The sequence below is a fragment of the Dermacentor variabilis genome, chromosome 3 (genome assembly GCF_050947875.1).
Source record: "Dermacentor variabilis isolate Ectoservices chromosome 3, ASM5094787v1, whole genome shotgun sequence".
NCBI lineage: Eukaryota > Metazoa > Arthropoda > Arachnida > Ixodida > Ixodidae > Dermacentor > Dermacentor variabilis.
In genome coordinates, this window is record NC_134570.1 from 33,918,481 (window position 1) to 33,941,727 (window position 23,247).

The 23,247-nt window shown below is 48.3% G+C and overlaps 1 protein-coding gene across 1 annotated transcript in view; it reads left to right on the top strand.

Moving 5' to 3' along the window:
* LOC142575388 (uncharacterized) overlaps positions 1 to 23,247 on the top strand; it is a 209,542-nt gene that overhangs the window by 144,569 nt on the left and 41,726 nt on the right. The window contains exons 16-18 of the mRNA XM_075684725.1: positions 16,716 to 16,837; positions 19,254 to 19,330; positions 21,578 to 21,706. Coding sequence (XP_075540840.1) covers positions 16,716 to 16,837; positions 19,254 to 19,330; positions 21,578 to 21,706 — 328 coding nt within the window. The remainder of the gene's footprint in view (positions 1 to 16,715; positions 16,838 to 19,253; positions 19,331 to 21,577; positions 21,707 to 23,247) is intronic.

The window sequence follows — 23,247 nt, forward strand, 5'->3', positions numbered from 1 at the left end:
AGAGACGAATGTTTCTGGAACGTGGGCCGCATGGCGTCGCAGGCGCAGAGAGCAACTCGGGCATTGCTGCCATTCCTGAAGTCGACTGGTCTTAGTGACCGCTTGTCGGCGTTCCAGACGGCGCTAATAAACACTGGCCTTGACGCATTAAAGCAGTGACGTTGTAGGCGCCGTAAAAAAAACGTCGTATTTCACCACTTCCCAGGCAATGCGTTCCGCTTGCGATAAGTCAGCAGACGCGTAAATATTGCAGAGAAGACATTGACTCAGTCCGCTAGACTATATTGTGACGATATCTCGCCTATCGATGACTGCGGGATATCTCTATTAAACGCAGAAGTTTCACCATAATCCGCAGGCAAGTTCCATCAGGCCAATCCTACACCAGACGGCCTACCAAGATGATCGCACCTGACATTCTTCCTACGCATTTTTTTTATTTTGATGGCTGTGCTTTAGGCCAGACGTCAGTAGCTACCGTATACTGCAGACGCCAATCCTATACGTAGACGTCCGTACCGCGGTTCACATGCCGAACGTCAAGTTATACAGCATTAGATGAACAAAATGCTGACCAAAGGCTCATCGAACATTTGTCTAGTCCGTGGACGTCCCCAGTTGTCCTTTTAAAGAAGGATGCCAGCTGGCGTTCTCGCGTCGATCACCGGCATATGAATAAGATCACGCGCAAAGACGTCTACCCGCTGCCAAGTATTGATGACGCCTTGGAATGCTTGCATGTAGCCAAATATTTCTCGTCCATAGACCTTCGCTCTGGGTATTGGTAGATCTCTGTAAATGACATGGACCGCGAAAAGAGCGCTTTCGCAACACCGGATGGCTGTTATCAATTCAAGGTGATGCCGTTTGGCCTTTGTAATGCCGCGGCAACCTTCGAGTGAATGATGTACTTTCTACTTCGCGGCTGTAAATGGTCCACTTGTTTATGTTATTTAGACGATGTGATGGTTTCATCGCCCACGTTTGCAAGTCACCTTACACGTCCGGCGGCCATTCTTGATGTTTTCAGCTCAACTGATGGCTTCCAGCTCAACTCGTCCAACTGCCACTTTGGACTTCGCCAGATTACTGTTCTCGGCCACCTTGTCAGTGCCGCAGGAGTTCAACTCGACCCTGACAAGATTTGCGCTGTCCGTGCCGTCATGCACAGGAGATGTCAGAAGCTTTGTTAGAATACGCTCGTATTTCCGTCGTTTCATCAAGCACTTTGTCGACACCACCTGCCTGCTCACTGCCCTATACTCAAAAAAGATGTTTCCTTCTCATGTGGCCCTGCGCAAGCCGAAGTCTTCGCCACGCTCGCCCACTCGCCAGCGGCTCCCCCTTTGCTTGCTCACTACGACCCATTTATTTATTTAGGTACCCCAAAGGCCCTGAAAGGCATTACATAGAGGGGGGGAGGGTGCAATACAAGATCATTGCGTCGAATATAGAAACACCTGAACAGACAAGAAGAAAAAGAAAGACACGAGTTGGGGGGTAAAAGGAAAACACCGTGGTATAAACGAAGTTTAACGACACTTTCAGGATGCTATTCATAACAGGAGCTGTTTTTCTTCAACAATAGAACAATGCACAGCGCGTATTTGCATACGCTAGCCGCCTTCTCTCGCCCACAGAATGGAAGTTTTCTATCACGGAACGCGATTGCGTGGCGTTGGGTTGGGCAGTAGTCAAGTTCCGCCCTTACTTGTTTGGTCGCCCATTTTTCGTTATCACTGATCACCATGCCCTGTGCTGGCTCTCATCGCTGAAAGACCCGACTGGACGACTGGGTCGGTGGGCGCTGCGTCTACAAGAATGCGCTTTTACTGTTCTATACAAATCTGGCCGTTTACACAAGGACGCCGACTGCCTTACTCCTCACCCGGTCGACAGTCCAGACTATGACGCCCACCATACCGATGCTTGCATCTTGGCCATTTCAGACTTCCGTGACATTCGCAATGTACAGTGACGCGATGACTACTTGCGTGTCCTCATCGATTTGCGTAGCTTCTGTGCGTCCTGAACCCGCTGTCAGCGCATTCATACTCCACGACGGCGTTCAGTACCGACGCAATTTTTGCTCTGAAGACCCGGAACTTGTGCTCGTCCTACCTCAACATCTTCGGGCAGCACCTCTTGAGCAGCTATATGACGCACCCACCGCCGGACACCTCGGTGTCTCCCCTACCTACGACCGTGTACGACGACGCTTTTACTGGCCCGGCCTGTATCGCTCCGTGCGCCGCTACGTTGCTGCTTGTGCACTCTGTCAGCGCCGCAAACGACCTGCCGTATTACCCTCCGCACGTCTACGCCCATCGATGTCCCTGCCGAACCATTCTTCCGCGTCGGCGTCGATCTCCTAGGCCATTTTCGAACGTCTAAGTGGCAACAAGTGGATCGCTGTTGCGACAGGCTACACGACGCGTTACGCCATCACGCGAGCATTGCCGACAAGCTGCTCTAGGGACGTTGCGGATTTCCTTCTGTGTGACGTCATTCTACATCACGGTGCGCCGAGGCAACTGCTCACTGATCGAGGCCGCACCTTATTGTCCCGCGTTGTCGAAGATCTTCGTTCCTGTCCTGCCATGCACAAACTATCTACCGCATATCACCCGCAGACCAATTGACTAACTAAGCGGCTCAACCGGACGTTGACGGAGGCGCTATCCATGTACGTCTCTTCAGGCCGCGGCGACTGGGGCGACACATTACCGTGCATAACATTTGCATCCAACTCGCCCCATCACATGACCGCTGGTTTTTCTCCATTTTATCTGCTGTTCGGCTGCCGCCCAACTTTGCCCTTCGACGCACTCCTACTATGTCCTAACATTCCAACTTAGTACGCCCGCGACATCTTCGCCGGGTTCACAAAGCTCGCCATATTGCCCGCTCACGGCTCACTGCCTCGCAGGTTGCACAAAAGAGGAGGTACGACAGCCGCCACCGGGACGTTCATTTCTCCCTTGGGTCTTTAAAGGAGTTCTTCTGTGGACACCATGCCGCCGCATCGTATTGATCGAAAAACTTGTCCCCGCGCTACACAAGCCCTTACAGGATCTTGCGCCAGCTCGACGATGTCAACTACGAACTATCCCCTGTTTGGATCTGACTGCTGGTACGATCTGTTGGGAACTCGGCGCTGACGCCCGTGGTTGTACCTGGGTCGCAAGCCCCAAGGGTAGCGTTGGCCTGGCGGCCTGGGGTACAACTGGAAGCATCCGAAGGTCCCGGCAAAGCATGAGTCGACTGGTAACAACGAAACAACTTGTTTATTTTAACATCGCAAAGAGTTGGCGGTCAGGTTTGACCGAAGTAGAGAGACGGGAGAGCACTTCACTCAACAGAAGAAATCGGAGCCCCCTCTTTTTCGTCCGGGGGCAGCTGTTTTTATACTCTCGCAGTTGAGGGCAAGAAGGAACCCCTCAAAAGACGAGCACGTGAATGTACAATGGGCTAATGGTGACGCACACTGTCGTAGCGATGCCGTAGCACCATGACGAGCACGATCTCGTAGCACCCTGTCGAGCACGATCTCGTAGCACCCTGTTGTAGCGCTGCCGGTCGGGCACAGTGACTGTAATGAGAGGATGGTCCCTGCTTTGGCATCGCCTGTTTCGGGCACAATGACTGGAATGAGAGGATGGTCCCTGCTTTGGCATCGCCTGTTTCGGGCACAATGACTGGAATGCGAGGATGATCCCTATGCGGTCGCATCGCCGCAGTCGCGCCTGGAAACACCTGGCGATGAGTGTTGCGGCGACGACGATCGGGCCAAAATGTCTGCCGCCCCGCCGCAGTCGCGCCGGCAAAACCACGTGTCGCAGGCGAAACGCAACACCCCGCTGGACTATTCATCCTCCGTCCCTGTGCCCACTGATATTGTCCTCGTGTCTAGGCTGATGCCTTACGTCACCGCTACTTCGCCCTTTGCATAAACACTAGCGCCTTGACGGCGGCTTTCTGACCGGGGACGTCATGTAACGGAGCAGTGGGGCATTGAACAAAGACGACGATTTGGCGAAGCGAGCGTGCCTCCGCTTCGGCCAGCCATCTTGCGTATCCAGCGTTGCTGCAATGTGTAAATACCTCTAAATGCACCTTCTCTCGACTATTTCTGCACCGTGGCAATATAGCCGTTCGTGGAAGCGAGCAATCGGCCTTATTGCTACAGCATCGACCCGCTGTCTCGGATCCCTGGAGATTGTGGCAACAAATACAGGTGGCCCATTTCAGTCAAGCGCAGGGGCCGCAAAGTGTAACATTCGTCTTCGGCGATTATTACGCTCGCTACAGAAGTGAGAGATAGACTCTCGTGCTTCTCTTTTAGAGAAGCGCGTTCGTTGCAGGCCCGGCGCTTCGTATACCGCACATTCTGTGGATATATGCGCGCTTAACAAAGGCACGACGAGAAAAATGAAATATCTTTACCGTATGCCATTTTACTATATTTACTGCGGCACGGGCAGGTCGACACAGAAAGCAGCGGGGGTGCCCGGTGACAGGCGGCTTATAGTTTTTGGTTGCTGGTCCTGCGCGGTAGCTTGCTGGTTACGGCGTTGCGCCACTGTGCTCGAAGTCGCGGGTTCGATCGCGGTCGCGGAGGCCGCGTTCCGTTGGTGGTGGAGTGCAAACAAAACTTGTGTTTCGTTGCGTGTTAAAGAACTCCAAGTGGTTAAAATTTATCCGGAGGCCCCCATTGCGCCGCGCCTGTTAATCAGATCGTAGATTTGGCAAGTAAAACCGCAACACTTGATTTGAATTTTCTTTCTTTAGTTTTCAGCTGTTCAATGCAAAAATGCCTGACTTGGTGCTTTTGTGAATATACTTAACGCTCGGAGAGCCATGTTTGGAACACGATTTGACCAAAACTGCGCCAAGCGCACGCCGCAAGATTCTTGCGCCGTAAGATTTAAGGTGCATTGCCGCCTTGGTAAAATTTTTCGACACAGTTCCTTCCCTACGCTGTATGAGAAAGTTGTCGCCGCCAGATACAGACGGCTCCCGGCGTCATTGCTGCAAAACAGGTCAAAGCTCTTGATTGATTTCCGTTTTATTTATTGTGAGAATGTGGGAGGTATGTGTTGCAAGTGTGGGCGAAAACTTCCAACGACTCAACCGAATGTATCTTCTTGCTAGGTTGATTGATCTGAAGTAATATATATATATATATATATATATATATATATATATATATATATATATATATATATATATGTGTGTGTGTGTGTGTGTGTGTGTGTGTGTGTGTGTGTGTGTGTGTGTGTGTGTGTGTGTGTGTGTGAGCCATTCCACTCTCTAAAGGTGCATGGATGACCAGAGAAGCTGTGTAGCACTCGACAGAGAGGTGACACGCAATTTTCTGCCCGTCCCTCTGCGAAGGTGCCGAGGCGAGGGCCACTGTGGCAACGCTGGCACGATGAGCACCATTGGAGCCGGCTGTGTGGAGGACGACGACGACGAAGGCGCGAACAGTGGCACTAGCGCGAGGGGCAATGTGGGAACGTTGGCATTATGAGCTACAACGGAGTCAGCTGTGGAGGAAGACGACGATGAACGCGCAAGCAGTGGCACAAGCCAACGCTGATGGTGTTAGCTATTGCTCACAGGCATGAAGATTTCACGCAAGTCTATAGCCATAATTAGCTTCGTTGTAAAATTTCTCCGTTTTGTACCTTACATCATTTGCGTAAGCTTGCGTAAATTAATTTCGCTAATGAGTTGCAAGTGTTCGCGAAATGCACGTTTCATGTCCTGCAGGTTCAGGGAGGGAATGTACACATTACTTCATAAGAGCACCTTGGGCTTAACCTGTAGCTGCAGCTCAGATCTGCGCGACCAATTTAGGCTTGAGAAAGCTGAATGCGAAAACCAGCGATTTCAACCAGCGTTTTCAACCCCGTTATGTGCTCATTTATGATCGAGTGGCGCCTGTATAAACCCAACTTTGACTACACAAACACCGAGTATTGCATCGTCTCTAGCACATTGCCTATATCGCTATTGGCTGGAGCGCTTGATAGCCATTTCAATGCGAAAGGAAGTGCCCTTTATTAGCGCGCTCATTTCCTGGTATGCCAAAAATCACTACGCGCGAAATCGTTGAGCGGAAACTGCGGGAACCTTCCACCACTTGCGTCTCGAGACGTTGTCAGGCAAAGAAGAAAAAAAAATGTGGCGAACAGACGCACGCAAACACGCACGCACACAAGTAAAGGGAGAACAGGCCCTCTATGTGTACGCTGACGCAAACTCGCCTATATCGCATTGGACGTGTAGTAGAGAGTGACCGCGGTTCGCGCTTGGCAAAGGCCTTTCAAGGCCCCGATTCAAGATAGTCAAGCTGCGCGCAGCGTCGGATCACTCACGGACTCGTGATGGCTTTGCCGAGTTTTGCGTTCAAAGCGCAGAAACAGAAAGGCGAGAGCATTTAGGGGCGCGATCGCTTTACGGTGGACTTTTGTATTTCCCCGTTCTTTAGTATAAGCTTGCTGACGACGCTGAGTTTGGAAGTTACACGTCTTTTCAATTTCTGTGGTAATGCCGAGGTCCCAAAAGATTTGCGCGCGAAGTCAACGGCTCTCACGAAGTCTGAGTGACGCCGTATGGTCGAGCGGCGTGCAGAGGAGCAAAGAGGGTCAGATAAAACGGCGACCAGTTTTCGTCTAAGCGCTAAAACTGTCACGACCGCACTCATCTTGCTCGAGGCTCTTTTAGTTTTCTATTCATCGGTTTGAACGGCAAGGAGAAGAAAACAAGGAGCCAACTTCTAGCTGAAGCCAAGACATACGTTCGTTATAAGGGAGGCTGTCATGTTTCACACATTTTCTTAATTATTAACACTAGATCGCAATTTTTTTTCTTTACCCGGCAGCTTCGTCAAAAATTGGCATAATCACTTCTAAAAAAGAGAGATATATAATTTATAATCATTGTTAATTAATTATTTAAATATAGGTAGTTCTGGTAAATCCCCTCTTGTGACTACGTGCCGTATGTTGAAGGCGACGGCAACAACAACAACAGCTACGACAGTGCGTATCTGGCGGGATTTAAAGCACTTGCTTTGAGGGCACATCCTGAAAAGTTGGATCGTTGCTGCTTGCACAACTTGAAAACCCTGCCCCAAGCGATGCACCTTCATCACGAGCTGCGAAGCACTTTCTTAAGGGTGCTTCTAACACCGACGTGGACGATCGTCCTACGTGATATGCAAGCTGACGCTGATGGTGTCACGCCGGCTTGTCACAAGAACCTACGCACCAGCGCGAATGCCCACCAAGTATGGAAAAGCCGCAGCTATCCGCGAGATATGTAATGTGGACATTCACACTACACATACAGATGGCTGGCAGCCTTCCATTTCGTGAATCCGCCTCCGCTCTGCCGATCCCCTCACAATTCATGTGGCTCAGCTCCGACCCAAAAGTCGTCGCAGTCTGACAGGTTCTAGAAGCGTGAGACGTCGACTTAACATAGGAACTTGGGAGCCCTCCCTTGCGAGTGTGCGTGGGCTCTTTTACGTAGGACAGAACTTTTCTGCCGACCACCGGTCGACAGTACGTGCCATGAATCCATACCGTGTTGTTCTTGTTTAGCCACAACCATGGCCACAACACACGAGAGCATGCGTCATGTTCGTATTATTCTCTCTCTATCTCCCTCGCACCCCCCCCCCCCCCCCACCTTTTCTTTTTGGTTTCATATTCACACCTGTGGACATGCTGCAAAACAACAAAGCGCTTCTTTATTTGTGCTTTCTTCTTTCCGCGCATACGACGCTTCTGCAATCTTTTGGTTCGCATCCATGGCACCCTGCAACTTTATAATCAGTGGAGAACAGCAACATTCCATCAAACAGTATTTACAACAACAAATGTTTTTTTTATTGATCAGTAGGATGAGCGAGACAAAAATGAAAGGCAGGAAGATTAACCATCGTTTCGTCCGCTTGGCTACCCTACACGTGAGAAAGACGAAAAGGAAAAATAAAAATGAGAAGGAAGACGGAAGAGTGTCTTAAAGCCAAAGTTTATCCTCTAGTTGGTCGCGATTTCGTGTGGGCTTGTTCTGTGCTCACCCAAAAACAGTACCGTCACCTAGCGACCGCGACCACTCAAACAGAACTCAAACGGCAGCTAGAACATGGCTTTGTCTTTGAGTTTCCACGTAACAGAAATGTTTTTTCTCGTATATTCGAATTAAAATCCGAAGCTGTCATGTCTGCAGCTTGTGTGTAAGTCATACTTTAGGCATTTTTCTACGCAGTTTCACTTTAAACAATCATTTAGTTCAAAAAGCACTTGCGCTAGGCGGGAGGCCTAGAAAGATGAAGATGTATGCTGCACTTGCGCATTACGTACGTCGCTTGTGCTACTTGTCCAACGCCGTTCGACGTACGACATATCGCGTTTTTTTTAAGGCTAACTTTTTGAATAAACCTTTCAGTTGCCAGTAAGCGCTCTGTCTTGTCTCTTCTCGTGCCTTTGCCTTTTTACCTAGTGGTTCGCGCTCCGAATTCGCCATGCTTCCAAACCCATTCGCCCATTTTCCGATTCTGGTTACAACGCGTTAAACCTGAAAGTAGCTCGGAACAGACATCATGGATGTTTACGCGACACATAAAAATATCCGAAAGGCATTCGTCATGCTATCAGTTGCGATAACGAAATGTCACTGAGCAAATTAATTGCCTGTTATTCGCCGTTCGCGGTCTGGATTACTGCTTGCTCAAGCCAAATATCACGTGTAAGGCCCTCCGTAATGAGATTACGGCCGTATTACTTTGCCTCGGAGATCGCGGACATGTGTGGTAGAACGCGGAAGCGACTGGAAATGTATATCCTGCTCGCGCGCTTTCTGTTATTGTTTTAATTTGTCGCTCGTGGACGTTCGATAGCGATCTCCTGCAATCTATATCGCCGCTAAAGCACACCGCCGCGCGCATATGTGCGCGTGTACTTCTTACGAAGTTACGCGCCATCAGAACGTCGGTTGCTAAACCAGCTTTCGTAAGCAGTTCTGTGTTTAGGTGGTCGGCGTACGTCTGCGTTTCGCGTTCGCTCCGCGCAAATCACATGCAAATTATATGGACTTTCAAAACGGCAGACGATTCGTTACATGTGCTTTCGTAAATAATTCTCGTCTGAGCCGCCGTTGAAAGACTATAGTGCGCCCTGCGAGTTCTGCGACGTTCGGCTTTACGTTTGCCTTAACTTATTAGCTTAGGTGAAGGGCAGACGTTTGAAAACATGATTTTCCTACTTCTTATACGCGACACTGACGTTGTGTAAACTTTCATTAGCCTTGTGTAAACGCTGCGTCTTCTTTTTGTGTGCGTGTGCGTGTGTGTGTGTGCATAAAAAATAAAGGAAACGCGGTGAACAAATAATGAGGGAAACACCATAAAAGTGGAACAAATTCGTGCTTTCTAGAAAAGAAACGTTACCTCCGCCGCGCTCGTCTAACCGCGCACGAGAAAAATAGCGATACTGTTTTTCTCGTCAGCCGCTAAACCGGTTTAAGTTCGTAGTTTTACGACCTCATAAGTTGGTAACATCTAAGCGAGATAGCTATAATCGAAGGAATGCGGTGAAACTGAGATGTAGGGGACTCCCCCTCCCCTTCTCATTCATTCCTTCTCTCTCTCTCTCTCTCTTTTTTTTTTTGCGCGCGTTCGCTGTAGACGCGAAATTTGAAATTTTAGATGCACATCTTTGAGAACGTTAAAACATTCGTTCCGAAAGAGATATCTCTAGGAGCCCCCATTCCATTTGTTAGAGCTATCGGTGCGAATCTATAGCCGATGTTTTAAAGGGGACCGTGCCATTAAAATTGTCTCGTCGGCTTCATCCACTTTTCGAAAGCGCCTTTCACAACAGAATTGTGTCGCACGCAGTCCGCAATAGAACATAACTATACAGATATCGCTTATAGAATCTTAATATATCGTCCTTGTTATAATGATAGAGTCGTAAGGTGGGTAGTTTCCGGTTTTAAGATGTTAGAGTCAATGGCAACTTCAAATTAATGCGCCGATCACCTAGAGCAAGAAACTGCTTCCATCACTTGGTAAACCGAATCGTAATAGGACGTGCGCGTCAACCAAGCATCTCGTGTTTTTCGTGCCTTTGAAGCGGTACATGTGTCGTAGCAACTTTCCTTGGGAGCCTGCATATCTGGCGTCGTTGTAAAGACGATACAAACATCTCACAAACTCTCAGACGTTGTCCTGAGAGTCATCCTAATCGCTGCATCGGTTTCCTATAGTTACATTTCTTTTTTCGATTTCAGTGTGGCCTTTAGGAGAGCCGACTTAGATTTTGATCTGAAATAAAGCTTCATGTTGAAACCGCTGCTCTGCAAGTGTGTGCCGCACGAGATCGTGACGCAAGCGTTAGAGTGGAACACACTTGGCTGGACTCTAATCGACCAGGAATATCGTTACCCGTCGACAGGACGTGGACGCGGATACATCATTAGCGTCCCGCGATGTAATCGAGATTTCAAGTTGGTTCGCCGAGAATGCTTGACAGTTTTGCAACGTTTTCCAGCGCCGATGCGTCGTTTAGTTCATCCATTGCGTGCCGTGCTCCAATTTCACCCGCGTAGTTTGTTTTTTACTACATGTTAGACGTCGTAGTGTCCGATTCGGTTTTAGGGAAACCTTTTTTGTATGTGTTGTAATCATTGGCATGTCGAGATAGGCACTCCAATTATACTAGAGCTTGTCGCTCGGCCCGCCTGTTAGTAGGTTTGTTCAGATTATGATATGACAAATCAGTTCCGCGTAATCCCGAAGATTATGAGGACGTACTTCACCTCACGTGATCCAATTTCTGTAGCGTTCTGCAGCCGAGCGCCAGGTCGCGGGATTGAGTCCAGGCTGCATAGTCATCACTATAAGTTGGGAATATAAAACATTTATGTACTTCGGTTCGGCCGGGTGCACGTCAGAACGTCCCAGGTAGTCGAATTTATTATAACATCTTCCTCAACAGCATTTTCCCTTAGAGGCTCGTACCGTAAAGAGAGAAATATTTCGTGGCAAGCTTTTAGCATTCACTTCACCTCTTCATATCTTGTCGATCACGTCTTGAATGTGCTGGATCGGAATTGGTCAGAAACCACGTCAAGCGCCATGTCAAAATGTTCTAATGATATTTGACTGCAGTGTGTACGTTCAATGTTAGGGTAGCTCCGGCAATGCACGGGAGCCTCGCGTAAGCGGGCGTAATCCTCAGGAAAGAACCGTGACAGCTACGCACTGGATTATGAAAATCGTGTTAATCTGCTTCTGTCGACATTGCTTTCTTCGGTAAGCCGACCTGAACTTTCTGCAAAGTTCTTGCTTTGTATTTCCCCATTGCCTCTCTTTATTAAATCGTTGTAATTAAATCATTTTCTCTTTCCATGCGCGGTTGCTACTCGAAACCTTTGCATGTACTAAAGCTAAGAGCGCGAAGAACACAATGTGACGGAGCTGAACACCCCAACGCCTTTGATGCGCTATGGTGCTCCGATTACTCTCTCTCTTTTCTTTTTCTTTAACCACCTATATTGCACTCGCTCAAGATAACGCAATCAGAACGCTCATCGCAGTTGAGGCAATGCGTGTGCACAGCAGACACTTCGCCCCGGTACCCTTATCTACCACCTCCAGCCTCCCAGAAGAAAGGCCCTGTACAACATTCAGTGCAACTGTCACTGTAGATCGTGCCTCGCTTACGTGCCTGCGGCACGCATCTATCGTCAGGCTGTTGATTCTTTCATGGTGTGCGAGCCGTCCTCGAGTAAACCTCACGATACCAGGGCTTAAGAAAAAAGTCGCAGTTTCGCACGAAAGGCGAAGTATCGATTGCGATCGCAAATTAGTGGACAGCTATACTAAGTAAGGATGGTAGTTTTATCGGCCGTGTAAAGTTGTAAACAAAGGCATACTAAATAAATGAACAAGCAAGGTGTCACGCGCGCGCAAGCAAACATGAACACATCTCACTCGATGACGTCAGAAACTCGCTGTCAAACCGCTCGAGTAAGCGCGGCAGCAGCAGCGAGCGAATTGACCTTCGTGCTACCGCTCGCATCAACGCGAACTAAGCGATAACACGGCGCGCGGCGCGCTCTGTACACGTGGCAGATGGTTTTCAAGACACAGCGGGCCGGGCGGGCGCACGGGTCGTCCGAAGGAAACCCCCTCCCCACCTCCCTACTCTCCCCGCGGAGCCTGGGGCGTGGCGGAAGACGGCGCGCTTCCTCCCTTTCGCGCACGAGATTGAGACGGATCGCCGGCTCACCCTTGCACGCTTTCACTCGCGCATACAGCATACGTCGCGCGGCGACGATTTTATCGCCCGTGGACGTTATACGGAACCTCACGGCTACGCCGACGGCAGAAGTGCGCATAACTAGCGACACTTTGCGGTGCACTTCAGATGATCGACACAGAGAGTGCTGGAAAAATGGGCAGTTTTCTACGACTCAAAGCAAGGCATTACAACTTATGCAGTCGTTTCTCCAACGTGAAATGCACGACGAAGTGACGCCGGAAGTCGTGGAAGTTAACCACTATTTGAAAGAAAAATAGGCCGTGAGATTTCTTTTCAGTGGTTTTCCGGCCATCGCGACATTCTCGGAAATGATGATGCAGACAAGGCTGCTCGACTGTCACATAAAGACGACGACTGCATCCTGATTACACTCTCTAGGACAGACGCTGGGAGGCAGCTTCGTCTTCTGGTGCGCGCTCTCTCGTTATCCGAGTGGAATGCGGCTTAAATAAGGCACACTAGACTGCACAGCTCGGACCTCCGCCAGAACTGCATAAACGCAATGCATCTCTTCTGTTTCGGCTGTGGTTGGAAGTGGCCTTCACGAGAGCCTAGTCAGCATTAATTGGAATGGCAGAAGGTCCTGCATGTTATGTCTGTGACTTCGAGGAGAACATAGACCATTAATTGTGCCACGTCCCCGATTTGACGTACAAAGGCAATCAATATCTAATAGATTACTGGAACAAGATACTGTCCCAACCGATCGTTGGTCCAGGTTCAACGACTGGCTTGTGCGAGTGAATTTAACTGCGTGGTGCTGTCCGCGCACGTGCCCACAGTCACCGCCTTTCTCTTTATCCTCTTTCTATACCCGTTTCCTTCCCACAGCGCAAGGTAACCAGCTCGACGCTTTTTTTCATCGAATCCCTGCCTTCTCTTTTCCTTTTCTATCTTTCGTGCTCTTAGCTTTAGCAATGACATGCTGATAATCCAGATCACCCATGCTTCTCACGTCTCACGACAGTCTCTCAGAGAGTCGCACGTCTCTCTTTGTAACTGCTTCAATAGAGCACTTTATATCTACGGAAGCCTTGCTTTGTGCCATTCTCCTTCCGAACAATGGGATTTATTTCGTAAGCGCATTGTCTTGCTTTATGTATTTTTTTCTCTAACACATAAACTGCTTTCAATCGCACGTGTGTGGTATAAGCATCGTGGTAATGCGTGTTTCTTTATTTTGTTCGACTTTACCTAACGCCGTAGACGTATGCCTTTCGCGTTCCTTTCCATTCTGTCATCCGCAAATGCAGCGAGCAGACGGCACTACGTACGCGTGCTTGCACGGCTGCTTACGCCTGATAACGGGTACATTACGAAGAAAAAAAAAAGATGCCGGTTGAATGGACGCGATCTTTTAGTCATTTTGCGACGCAGTTTCATGGTAGCGTTCGTCATGAATCTGCTGGTATTTATTGGATATTGTTGTCTAGCCTCTCGATGTGTATGTGCCTCTCAGAGACGTAGCCAAAAGCGAAGTGGTTCCAGAGGGCAACGGCGAGGCGTAACGCCGCATTTCTTGACGCAGAAATGGAATTTTGCGAAGCAAGTCGGGTTTTTCTAGATCAGTTCATTTTATGGCCGAGATGAGATCGAGTCCAGGAAACGACAAAAGTGCGGCAGCACGTCGGACGAAATCGTTTGCTTCGTCATGACTCCGCGGCAAAAAAAGAAAAAAAGAAAAATGAATTGTGAGTCTCTTTTGCCGGAATGATGTCAACAAAACACGCTGTGTTCCCGACACATTTTATAATTAGATTTATATATCCGCTGCTGCTCCGCGAGCTTCGACGCACTGATGGCAAAATGAAAGCTTCCGCATTTTTTCTGCCTGCTAAAGCAATTTCAGCAGCGTTAAACACGTTTTTCACACACACACACACACACACACACACACACACACACACACACACACACACACACACACACACACACACACACACACACACACGTGTGTGTGCGTGTGTGTGTGTGTGTGTGTGAAACACGTTTTAACGCTGCTGAAATTGCCTGTCTTAAATTTTTTTTTTGCGACCACTGAAGAAAGCGGAAATGAAATTGCGGAACATTGCTAAATTGTGTTACGTGTGCGAAGTCTATGATGATGATCATGATTACGGGCTTCGACTGCTTGTCGGTTTGTTTCTGCATCGTATGTGGCTTATGCAAAAGTGTAATTATAGGATTTATGCAATATGTATCGAATGCACAAAATGTGAATCGGGCAACGCGGTGGAAATTTATGGCTGCAGCAGTGCGACGAATTGTAGACAGAGGAAACTTAGACACTCCTAGCAAGACGCAAGCGTATAGCATATGTGGGCGTTCTGGAATACCAGAAGAAATGGCATTGAGTGTAGCGCCGTGGTTGCTTAGTGGCTATGGTGTTGAGCTGTCAAGCACGATGTCGCGGGATCGAATCCAGGTCACGGCGGCTGCATCTAGACGGGAGCGAAATGCGAAAACACCCATGTACTTAGATTTAGGTGCACGTTAAAGAACCCCAGGTCATGGAGCAAGAAACATTTAGGAGTGGAAACTCCGCTGTTTGTGGCGACCAGAAAAGATCACAAGCCCGCGGAGCCATTATCATGCTGGCGGCGCCTGGCGGCCTGGAAAGAAATTACCGCCGTTTGCGGCGGTTGCCAGGGCAACCGGTCGAGCGTGTTGCGCCCGTTCGGCCGCGCGCGCCTGACTTCTATTGAGGGCACGGACGTAGTGGCCAAAGAGCGCGCCGGAGCTGCCTGCCCGGGCGCCGCTTTTTTTTTCCTTTTTTTTTCTTTTTTTTTTTTTTTTGCTGCCGCTTCTACGACGCGCCGCATGGCGCCGCCACTGCATACGGCCCCTTCGGCGCATACAATTGTGACCTTATCTGGTCGCCCGCGCTCGCTCGCTCTGACGGGAGTTTCACCTCCTAAATATCTTCCTCCGTGCCCCAGGTGCATGGTACCATGGTATAAATTTCCGGAGTCCCCCAGTACGGCGTGCCTTGGCTTGGCTTGGCTTCGTGATTGATTAGGTTTAACGTACTCAAGGTATACACCTGGACTATGCTATACGTAGTAGTGAAGAGGTCCGTGCATTAATGTGGCCTACCTATAGTATTACCCATTTTATTTCCTATGTATTCATTTGAAACCTCAGAATGTAGAGTTGTTTAACGTGCACCTAAATCCAAATACATGAGTGTATACCATTGCTCCCTTACCGTATGCGTGGCCACCGGTCTCGTGACTCCATACGGTTACGCGCTCAGCTGCCAAGCGGCGAAAGCGGTGACAGCGGGCGGAAAACCCGGCAGCTAGCGCGATCGGTCACCCGTGTGCTTAGATTTATGTGCACGCTAAACAACCCCAGGTGGTTCAAATCCCCCCAATACGGCGTGCCTCGGAATCATGGTTTTTGCACGTAAAAAAAAAAATTTTGTTTAGCGAGTGCGGTGGGTCTGTTAACTACAAATTTCTGCCGCGCGGACAAGCTCGCCACTTCACCACAAGCGATTAGAATGCAGGGCGAAAAAAGGCGCTGCTTTGCGAAGTCAACATCCGGCTCGGAGATTTCAGGTGACGTCCAGCATACCTTCGTCGTGGTGATTATTCCGTGTGTGCGTCTATGCGGTCGTCAAGGAGCGATACACGACATGTGTACGAGCGCTCGTCCTCGGAGCAGTTTCTGCGTCCGTCCTCAGTGTACCGGAAATCTTTACACATGGTGATGTGATTGGGGTTATAAAGGTGTTCAGGCCATTATGCAACTAGCCTGCTTGTGAAATTCTTGTCGCAGTACGTTTTGAAGATTGACGATGCGTGTCACGAGAAATGAGCAGAACCGTTTATATGACCGCGCGTGTATCGCGCGTGTTTGTAGGATTAAGTCAGCACGTTTGGTGCGCATACAAACGTCGCTTCGACCACCTTGAAGAAAGAAGGAAAAAAAAGGCAATTATACGCGATTCTTCTCTCGTAAACAGCCGCATGGCTAGAAAAGTCGTCTCCGCGCATGACGGGTCGATAAATGCGTGCCTCGAAACGGAGTATAGTGGCAAACCAAACCGCACGAGAAAAAGTAGGAGAAAGCGCCTTTGCAGAGAATGGTGCGAACGCAGCAGTGACAAAAGCGGCGAAAGCGGCTGCATCAGACGGGAACGGCGCGGCATCGAGCTAGCGCGGAAATGCCGTCCGCTTCTGCCGCTTCGCTTTCGCTCGCTGGGCAGGTGTGAAGCTATAGCAGTTCTCGACGTTTTGCTCAACAACAGAACGCCTATCTCTGAACTACTGCGGCGTGTATAATCATAGGACAACAGTTGTGGATTACGATGATGGTGATAATTATGATGATGATGTACCTGTCTGCTTGTGTCGTCTGCTGCAGCGCCGTGTCTGACACGGTCATCTTCATCTTCCTGGGCATCGTGCTGGTGAACAAGCGCCACGTCTGGAACACCGGCTTCGTTGTCTGGTCGGCCGCGCTCTGCCTCGTCTACAGGTTCCTCAGTGAGCGCCACCTCTCCATCTCCTTGTCTATGTTTGTTTTGTTTTCTTCAGCACTTCATCACTTCTTGTGTCTGTGTGCTACTAACTGTAGCCTCTCAGATCTAAAGCAAAATATATTTTCGCCGTATTTACATTTTACCTTTCGACTTCATATCAGTCTCCACGCGCTTAGGCCACGAGTATTACTTTATTATAAAGCGGTATATCGTACTCTCTTGTTTTCCCGGTTCATAAATTACATTTCCGGACAACTTTCTCTGGATATGAAACTCCTTAGGCGCGACAACGCTCCTTTTAATCGCAAAGTCTTATCTGATTTGTGTTTGTTTTAAGCTGAGAAACCGAAAGCTTAAACGTCCTATGTACCTCTCTGTTTATATTTAAAACAGAAAATTCACGACTCAGTTTCAAATACGTCTTTTTCTTTTTCGTGTTGCTCTTCCTATTTTTCGCATATGCAAAGCCATTGCAAGTAGCAAGCCACGCTGATTTAATATCTAAGAATGAACTGCCCAGTTCTGCCGGACTACTTGGCGTAGTAACACGTATGCACGGGCGCGGCCCCCTGCAGCTCCCTCTTCGTCGCCATAAAAAGTTGTTCGTGATTGCAGCTTCTCATATTCATTAGACAATACTGCACACGAGATAAGTTTTACTGCATCTAGTGCCATTGTCTCTTTCAGCCTGATTGGTCTGTCTTTCAAGCTCTGGAGAAAGTGTATCGTACTGTCGATGTACTACGTACTGTAACAGTTGGGGTCGGGCATGTAAAAAGGGGTGGCTGGCCCATGCCGTCGTCCGTCTTATTCACGCTGAGGACGTTGTTGAAGGGAAGAACGTGTTCTCATCGAGAACAAGGAGGATAAGGAGGAACAAGAAAAATAACCTAGCGGTTATCGGGGTCCTTGAGGAAACGCCGTAGGACACCCTTCTTCAGGAGTTTCTTGCTCCCATTGGTCCGTGACGGTGACAGTGAACCAACAAGCACTCGATCCGCCAAACGTGCCTCGCCTTGCTGGTGCCACAGGTCTGTTTAACGCATTGTTAGCTTCACGAAGCGATTCGTCGCAGTGGTGCAGGAGAGGCTAGAACGTCACTACCCCGCTGGCCGATCGCTGGATTGGAACTCCTGGACACGCGTCGAATGGAGTTCTTAATCGTTCCTGCGCGCGCGCGCGCGCGTTTGTGTGTGTGTGTGTGTGTGTGTGTGTGTGTGTGTGTGTGTGTGTGTGTGTGTGTGTGTGTGTGTGTGTGTGTGTGTGTGTGTGTGTGTGTGTGTGTGTGTGTGTGTGTGTGTGTGTGTGTGTGTGTGTGTGTGTGTGTGTGTGTGTGTGTGTGTGTGTGTGTGAGCGCGCGCGCGCGCGTATATTGGTGGTAGTGATTTGCCATTGAAGATCCGTGAGCGCTATTCACCTACTCGGCACCCACCGCTGTGGTTCAGCGTTCCGCTGCTGAGCACGAGGTCGCAGGTTATCCTCCCGCGTTTCTCTGGGGGAGAAATGTAAAAAAAAAGGGCTCGTGTGCTTATATTTAGGTGCGCACTGAAAAGCACCAGGTGCTCCAAATTTATCAGGAGACCCCCACTCTATGGCGTGCCTCATAATGACATCGTGGTGTTGGCACGTAACCACCTCGGAAATTAATAAATTATTTTAACCAACTCTGCGTGTTTGTAGTATACAGTATAGTGGTTTACTGTCTCGCGCGATTTAATTTTAGACGGGCCGTGACATTTTTCGTCTTTTTTGTTCTTTGTGCGAGATAATGGATAAGGAAGAGCATTAGGATTTTCTGAGGCGACGGGGCTTCCACACTTTTTACTTATTCGCAAGGAAAACGAGATATGCAAGTGACGGATAAAGATACTAAGGAAATGACAAAAGCAGGAAAGTTAACTGGCACTTAAAATCCTGTCAGCTGCCTTACTTGGAGGGCGGGGTATGTATTTAATTACATTCAGAATGGCACGTTCATTCTACTATTCGTGTATTTGTCTTTGCTGCTGTTGCTGCATTGTATATGAACCGTCCGCCGCAGTATCGTAACATATTACATTTCTTCTTAGTGCGTATAAGGCTGTTCATTGGATATGACGACTTCACATAGAATGCAACGTGAAGTGACAAACAATGACAAACAATATGCCTTGAGATTTCTGCCTTCAGGTATTTGGCGCGTACCAAACGTCGTTGTTTTGATGTCATATAATGGATGTTCGTGAATCCTGTCAGCCAACAGGGCTTACTTTTTTAAACACTTCAAGTTTTGTCGCGACGAATAGCACTGAAATTGTCTTCAGCGACGCGGTTATTATAGTCATACGTAATAATAACTTTCTTATTTTACGCTTCCTCGCAAATATTGGCTTCGTGTGCCTGCGCAGCGGTTTTACAATGTTATCTCTTCTTCGTTTCAGCCGTGTTCGGCCTTACATATATTGTAAATGTGGTCGGCCGTGTGAAGAAGATCAACCTCGAGGAGCAATTCATAATGGTGAGTGCAGTCACTATTTCCTTTTGATCGTTAACTAGCGTAGCCAATGTGTATTAATTATACTGCAAACATTTTACGCTGGTATAAACAAGATTCATGGTACGACCTTGCGGGTTCTTCTTTCCGCTACCTAATGAATAGTTCGCGCTTATACTGGCTCGTATGTAGTATCGATAGATAACCTTTTCCTGTGTTCTTGTTGTTGTTGCTTTTTCGTTGGATTTCGCTGCATTAAGAGTTCAATGTCGATATTATATCTCATCTCAAACGGATCTGCACTTGATTTTACGACAGCCTTAACTTTGCTTGCTGGTGTTTTTCTTTTCATGTCCAATATAGCATCATCTACGAAATTGCTGTTTCTCGGTGTCTTGTGTTTATTTGTTTTTTTTTATTTCTATGCCTGTCTGCCCTGAACTGCTGTTGGTTGTGTTTTCAGTGACGCATGACCGATTGCGGAAACTGTATAACACGCTCTTTTGTTGCTGTACTGTTATATATTACTGTTATATATTACTCTTATATAGTACTGTTATATATACCCTAATTTATTATTTTGGCAAGAGGCGCAGCGATTGTAGTGCCGCCCCGTAATGTCGACTCTCTTTACAGAAGAGGCCTCTTCGATCTTAAAAGCTCACTTGTCGTAACCACTTCACATATCAGCGAATGGTTGTCGCATTAAACCCCACAAATCCGACCGTTCAAATCGTCCGATTCGATCGTGTGCAGATAAAGCGGAGATATTTAATGAAAGTGGGAGAGCTATCTAGCAGAGTAAAGAAATCAAGGTAATGGCAATCGCGATAAGAAAAATAGGCACAGACGAGAATTTGAATGGATAGGGTACATCATTATGTTTTCCTTCGTGCGACGAACGTTTATATTCTTAAGATTCTCTCCAGCATAAGCAGATCCCTTAAAAGGCTCCTCAGTAAACGCCCAGAGAAGGTGTTTTATTTAATGAGACCTCCCAACCCGCTTTATAGCACTTAGCTTTACTAATCGTCACTGCGAAAATAGGTATAACTTTATATTTTATTTTATTTTAGATTTTTCACGAATGAGCCTACTGTGTCCGCAAAATTTAAGGATTCATTTTGCCTAAGTTAAGCACTATACTTTTCTTCGTTCTTTTTCCGTCTCCGTGAGGAGCTTAAGATTCAAGAACTGAAGAATAAATACGTTTAATGCTTGCTTCGGTCACGTTTATACGAGAAACGTTGCTTTGTTTATCTATCGGCCGGGCTTCGAAACTTGTTTGCAACTCATTAGGCGCGCCTGCACCCGAAATAGTTCGGTCGCTTCCTCGTTTCTTAAACCTTTGTTGTTTTAATCGCTCCCATTCTCATTAAGGAGGAGCCACTCTCATTACTATAATCCCGCCTAGTTATGTTTCCGTGCTGTTTTGTGCGTATCCCTGCATTAGTGAATAATCGGAGCCATTGGCTGCAAGGGCTCACGTCGTCCTGTTCTTACGCCTCACGCCCGCCCTAGACGGAGCAGCCGCTAGAAAGCGCGACCTTCTAGGGAAATGTTTCTTGTACTTTTTTTTAGAGACCTTTTAGCCTTGCAGAGAAGGCTACTGCCTATGTTTCTCCATCTTTGTCAAACTATGCAGCAACTTTATGCTTTCTGCAGCCGTAGTTGAAAAGACCGAGCATCTTGCGCAGATATGCAAGAAAGCAAACATTTCGCACCCAACACATCGACGGCCCCTTGGTAAAAAACAATCGCCACATCGATGCTTGCGCCTCGGTGTGGTGCTGGCAGCTTTATCATGCGTCGTGTTGCACTTCCTTTGTTAATGCGGCTGCCATTTCTGTCGTTTCGTCGCGGGCTCTAAAATTTCTCTGACGACGGTGTATGTGTGTGTGTGTTCGTTTTTTGTTTTTTCTGTGGATGAATAATGAATATTATTAGTGCCGTTCGTGACCTTGCTAGCGTTGACAAATCAATCAATGTCTGCGCAAGGCTCGTGATGTCACGTTCTGCAAGACGGCTTCTGATAACTGTGAACACATTTGACGCGGGCTGGTTATAGTCCTGTGATAGATTTATTCTTGCTATTCTTGTAAGACTTCTTCCGGGCTTGTTATACTTCTTCAACGAGGGAATATGACGGAGTTAAGACCTGTGTGTTATTGTTACCGTTCGTTAATCCCGCGTCAGGCTCAGATTTGTTAAACTTAGCACGCGTTCGCCGCATGGCTCGCCATGCATGCCTCGGCCTCCTCCCAACCGCAGGCGTACGGGGGACTGCGCGGCGCCGTGGCCTTCTCCCTGGTTATCATGCTGAGCTCGTGCAAGTTCCACAACTACGAGATGTTCGTCACCACCACCCTGGTCATCGTCCTCTTCACCGTCTTTATACAGGTGAGTGCTCGCAGCGCGCCGGGCCTCGATCGCTCTTCGAACCGATGTTTCGAAGTCTTACCCGCCGTGGTTGCTCAATGGCTGTGGTGTTGGGCTGCTAAGCACGAGGTCGCGGGATCGAATCCCGGCCACGCGGCTGCATTTCTATGTGGTCGAAATGTGAAAACACCCGTCTACTTAGACTTAGGTGCACGTTAAAGAAACCCAGGTGGTCGAAATTTCCTGAGTCCTCCACTACGGTCTGCCTCATAATCAGAAAGTGGTTTATTGCACGCAAAACCCCATAATTCAATTCATTTCGAAGTCTTGTTGGCGCCGCTGCATCTTACATACGTGCCTCGCGTGCACCCGAGCGCGCGCGCCAAGGAACGTATTCGGCGATGTGATATATAGCCTGTCTGTGCGCAATAACTTTGAACACGAGAACATCATTTGCGCATCTTCTTCGCCTCCTTAAGTAGCACCGAAAGCAGGGTTAATAAATAGTCACGCATTCGGCCTACGTTAGCCTTTATTGTGCTCTGCTAGGGATCGTATTGGCGAAAGTATATTAATGACACGCACCGACGAAGGAACCGTTCTTCAAGTGCTAAACGCACTCCGAGTTTCTCAACAGTTCCTGCTGAAACATCTTTACGAAACAGCTGAGCGGCGATTCGCACAACTAAAGTTTTGCGACAGCACTAGATTTATCAAATCACAATGACAGCATGCAGGGGACTAGAGGAAGATAAATCTCGTTATTATTATGGGCTTGAACTTGCGAATAGGCAAAAAAGGAGCTACTGATTCATATCATGCTCGCTTTACATTCCTGATTAAACTTAGGTCCTTTGTCGGAACTATTCGCCTGCGGATATACTCGCGCATTTTTTCCGCCATATTTTTTTACTTGTGCCGTAATACGAAAATACGGGAAGTGCTCATGCACACACACACCCGCACGTACAGTACGTCGACCAAAAAAGTTTGCGGACCAAGAGATCTGACAAAAATCTGAATATCTCCGCTGCCTCAAAACGCAGCCTGGTATTGCCATTTACAGCCTTTACTGGTATATGTGAACAGCATTGTGATGTACGGTTTTACTGGCTACTTTTAAAGGCTACTCGTATATTTAGCATTTTCTGAGAGCCCGTGGTCCGTAAATTTTTTTGGTCGACTGTACATACACGCACATACACGTGCGCACGCACACAAACGAAAAGAATGGTGGAATTCACATGAGTTGCTCAAGAGACCAAGTCACAAAAGCGTAAGGACATGCATTTGGTTCTTTTCAGGGTAGTTACGCTGTTCCGTGTCTTTAAGCTGTAAGAGTTGGGGTCGGGCAGGTCAGAAGTGGTAGGCTGGCCCCTGCCGTCGTCCGACTCATCCACGCTAAAGCCTCAATCACACCGGCGACTTGAGGAGGTCGCGCGACCATTTGCAACTGGCGACGAAAAAGTGACTGAACGCGACCGGCGCTCACACCCGCAAGCCCGGGCGAGCGCGACCTGCAAGTCGCAATCCCGGAGGTTATCGTTCTCAGCGAGAACTCT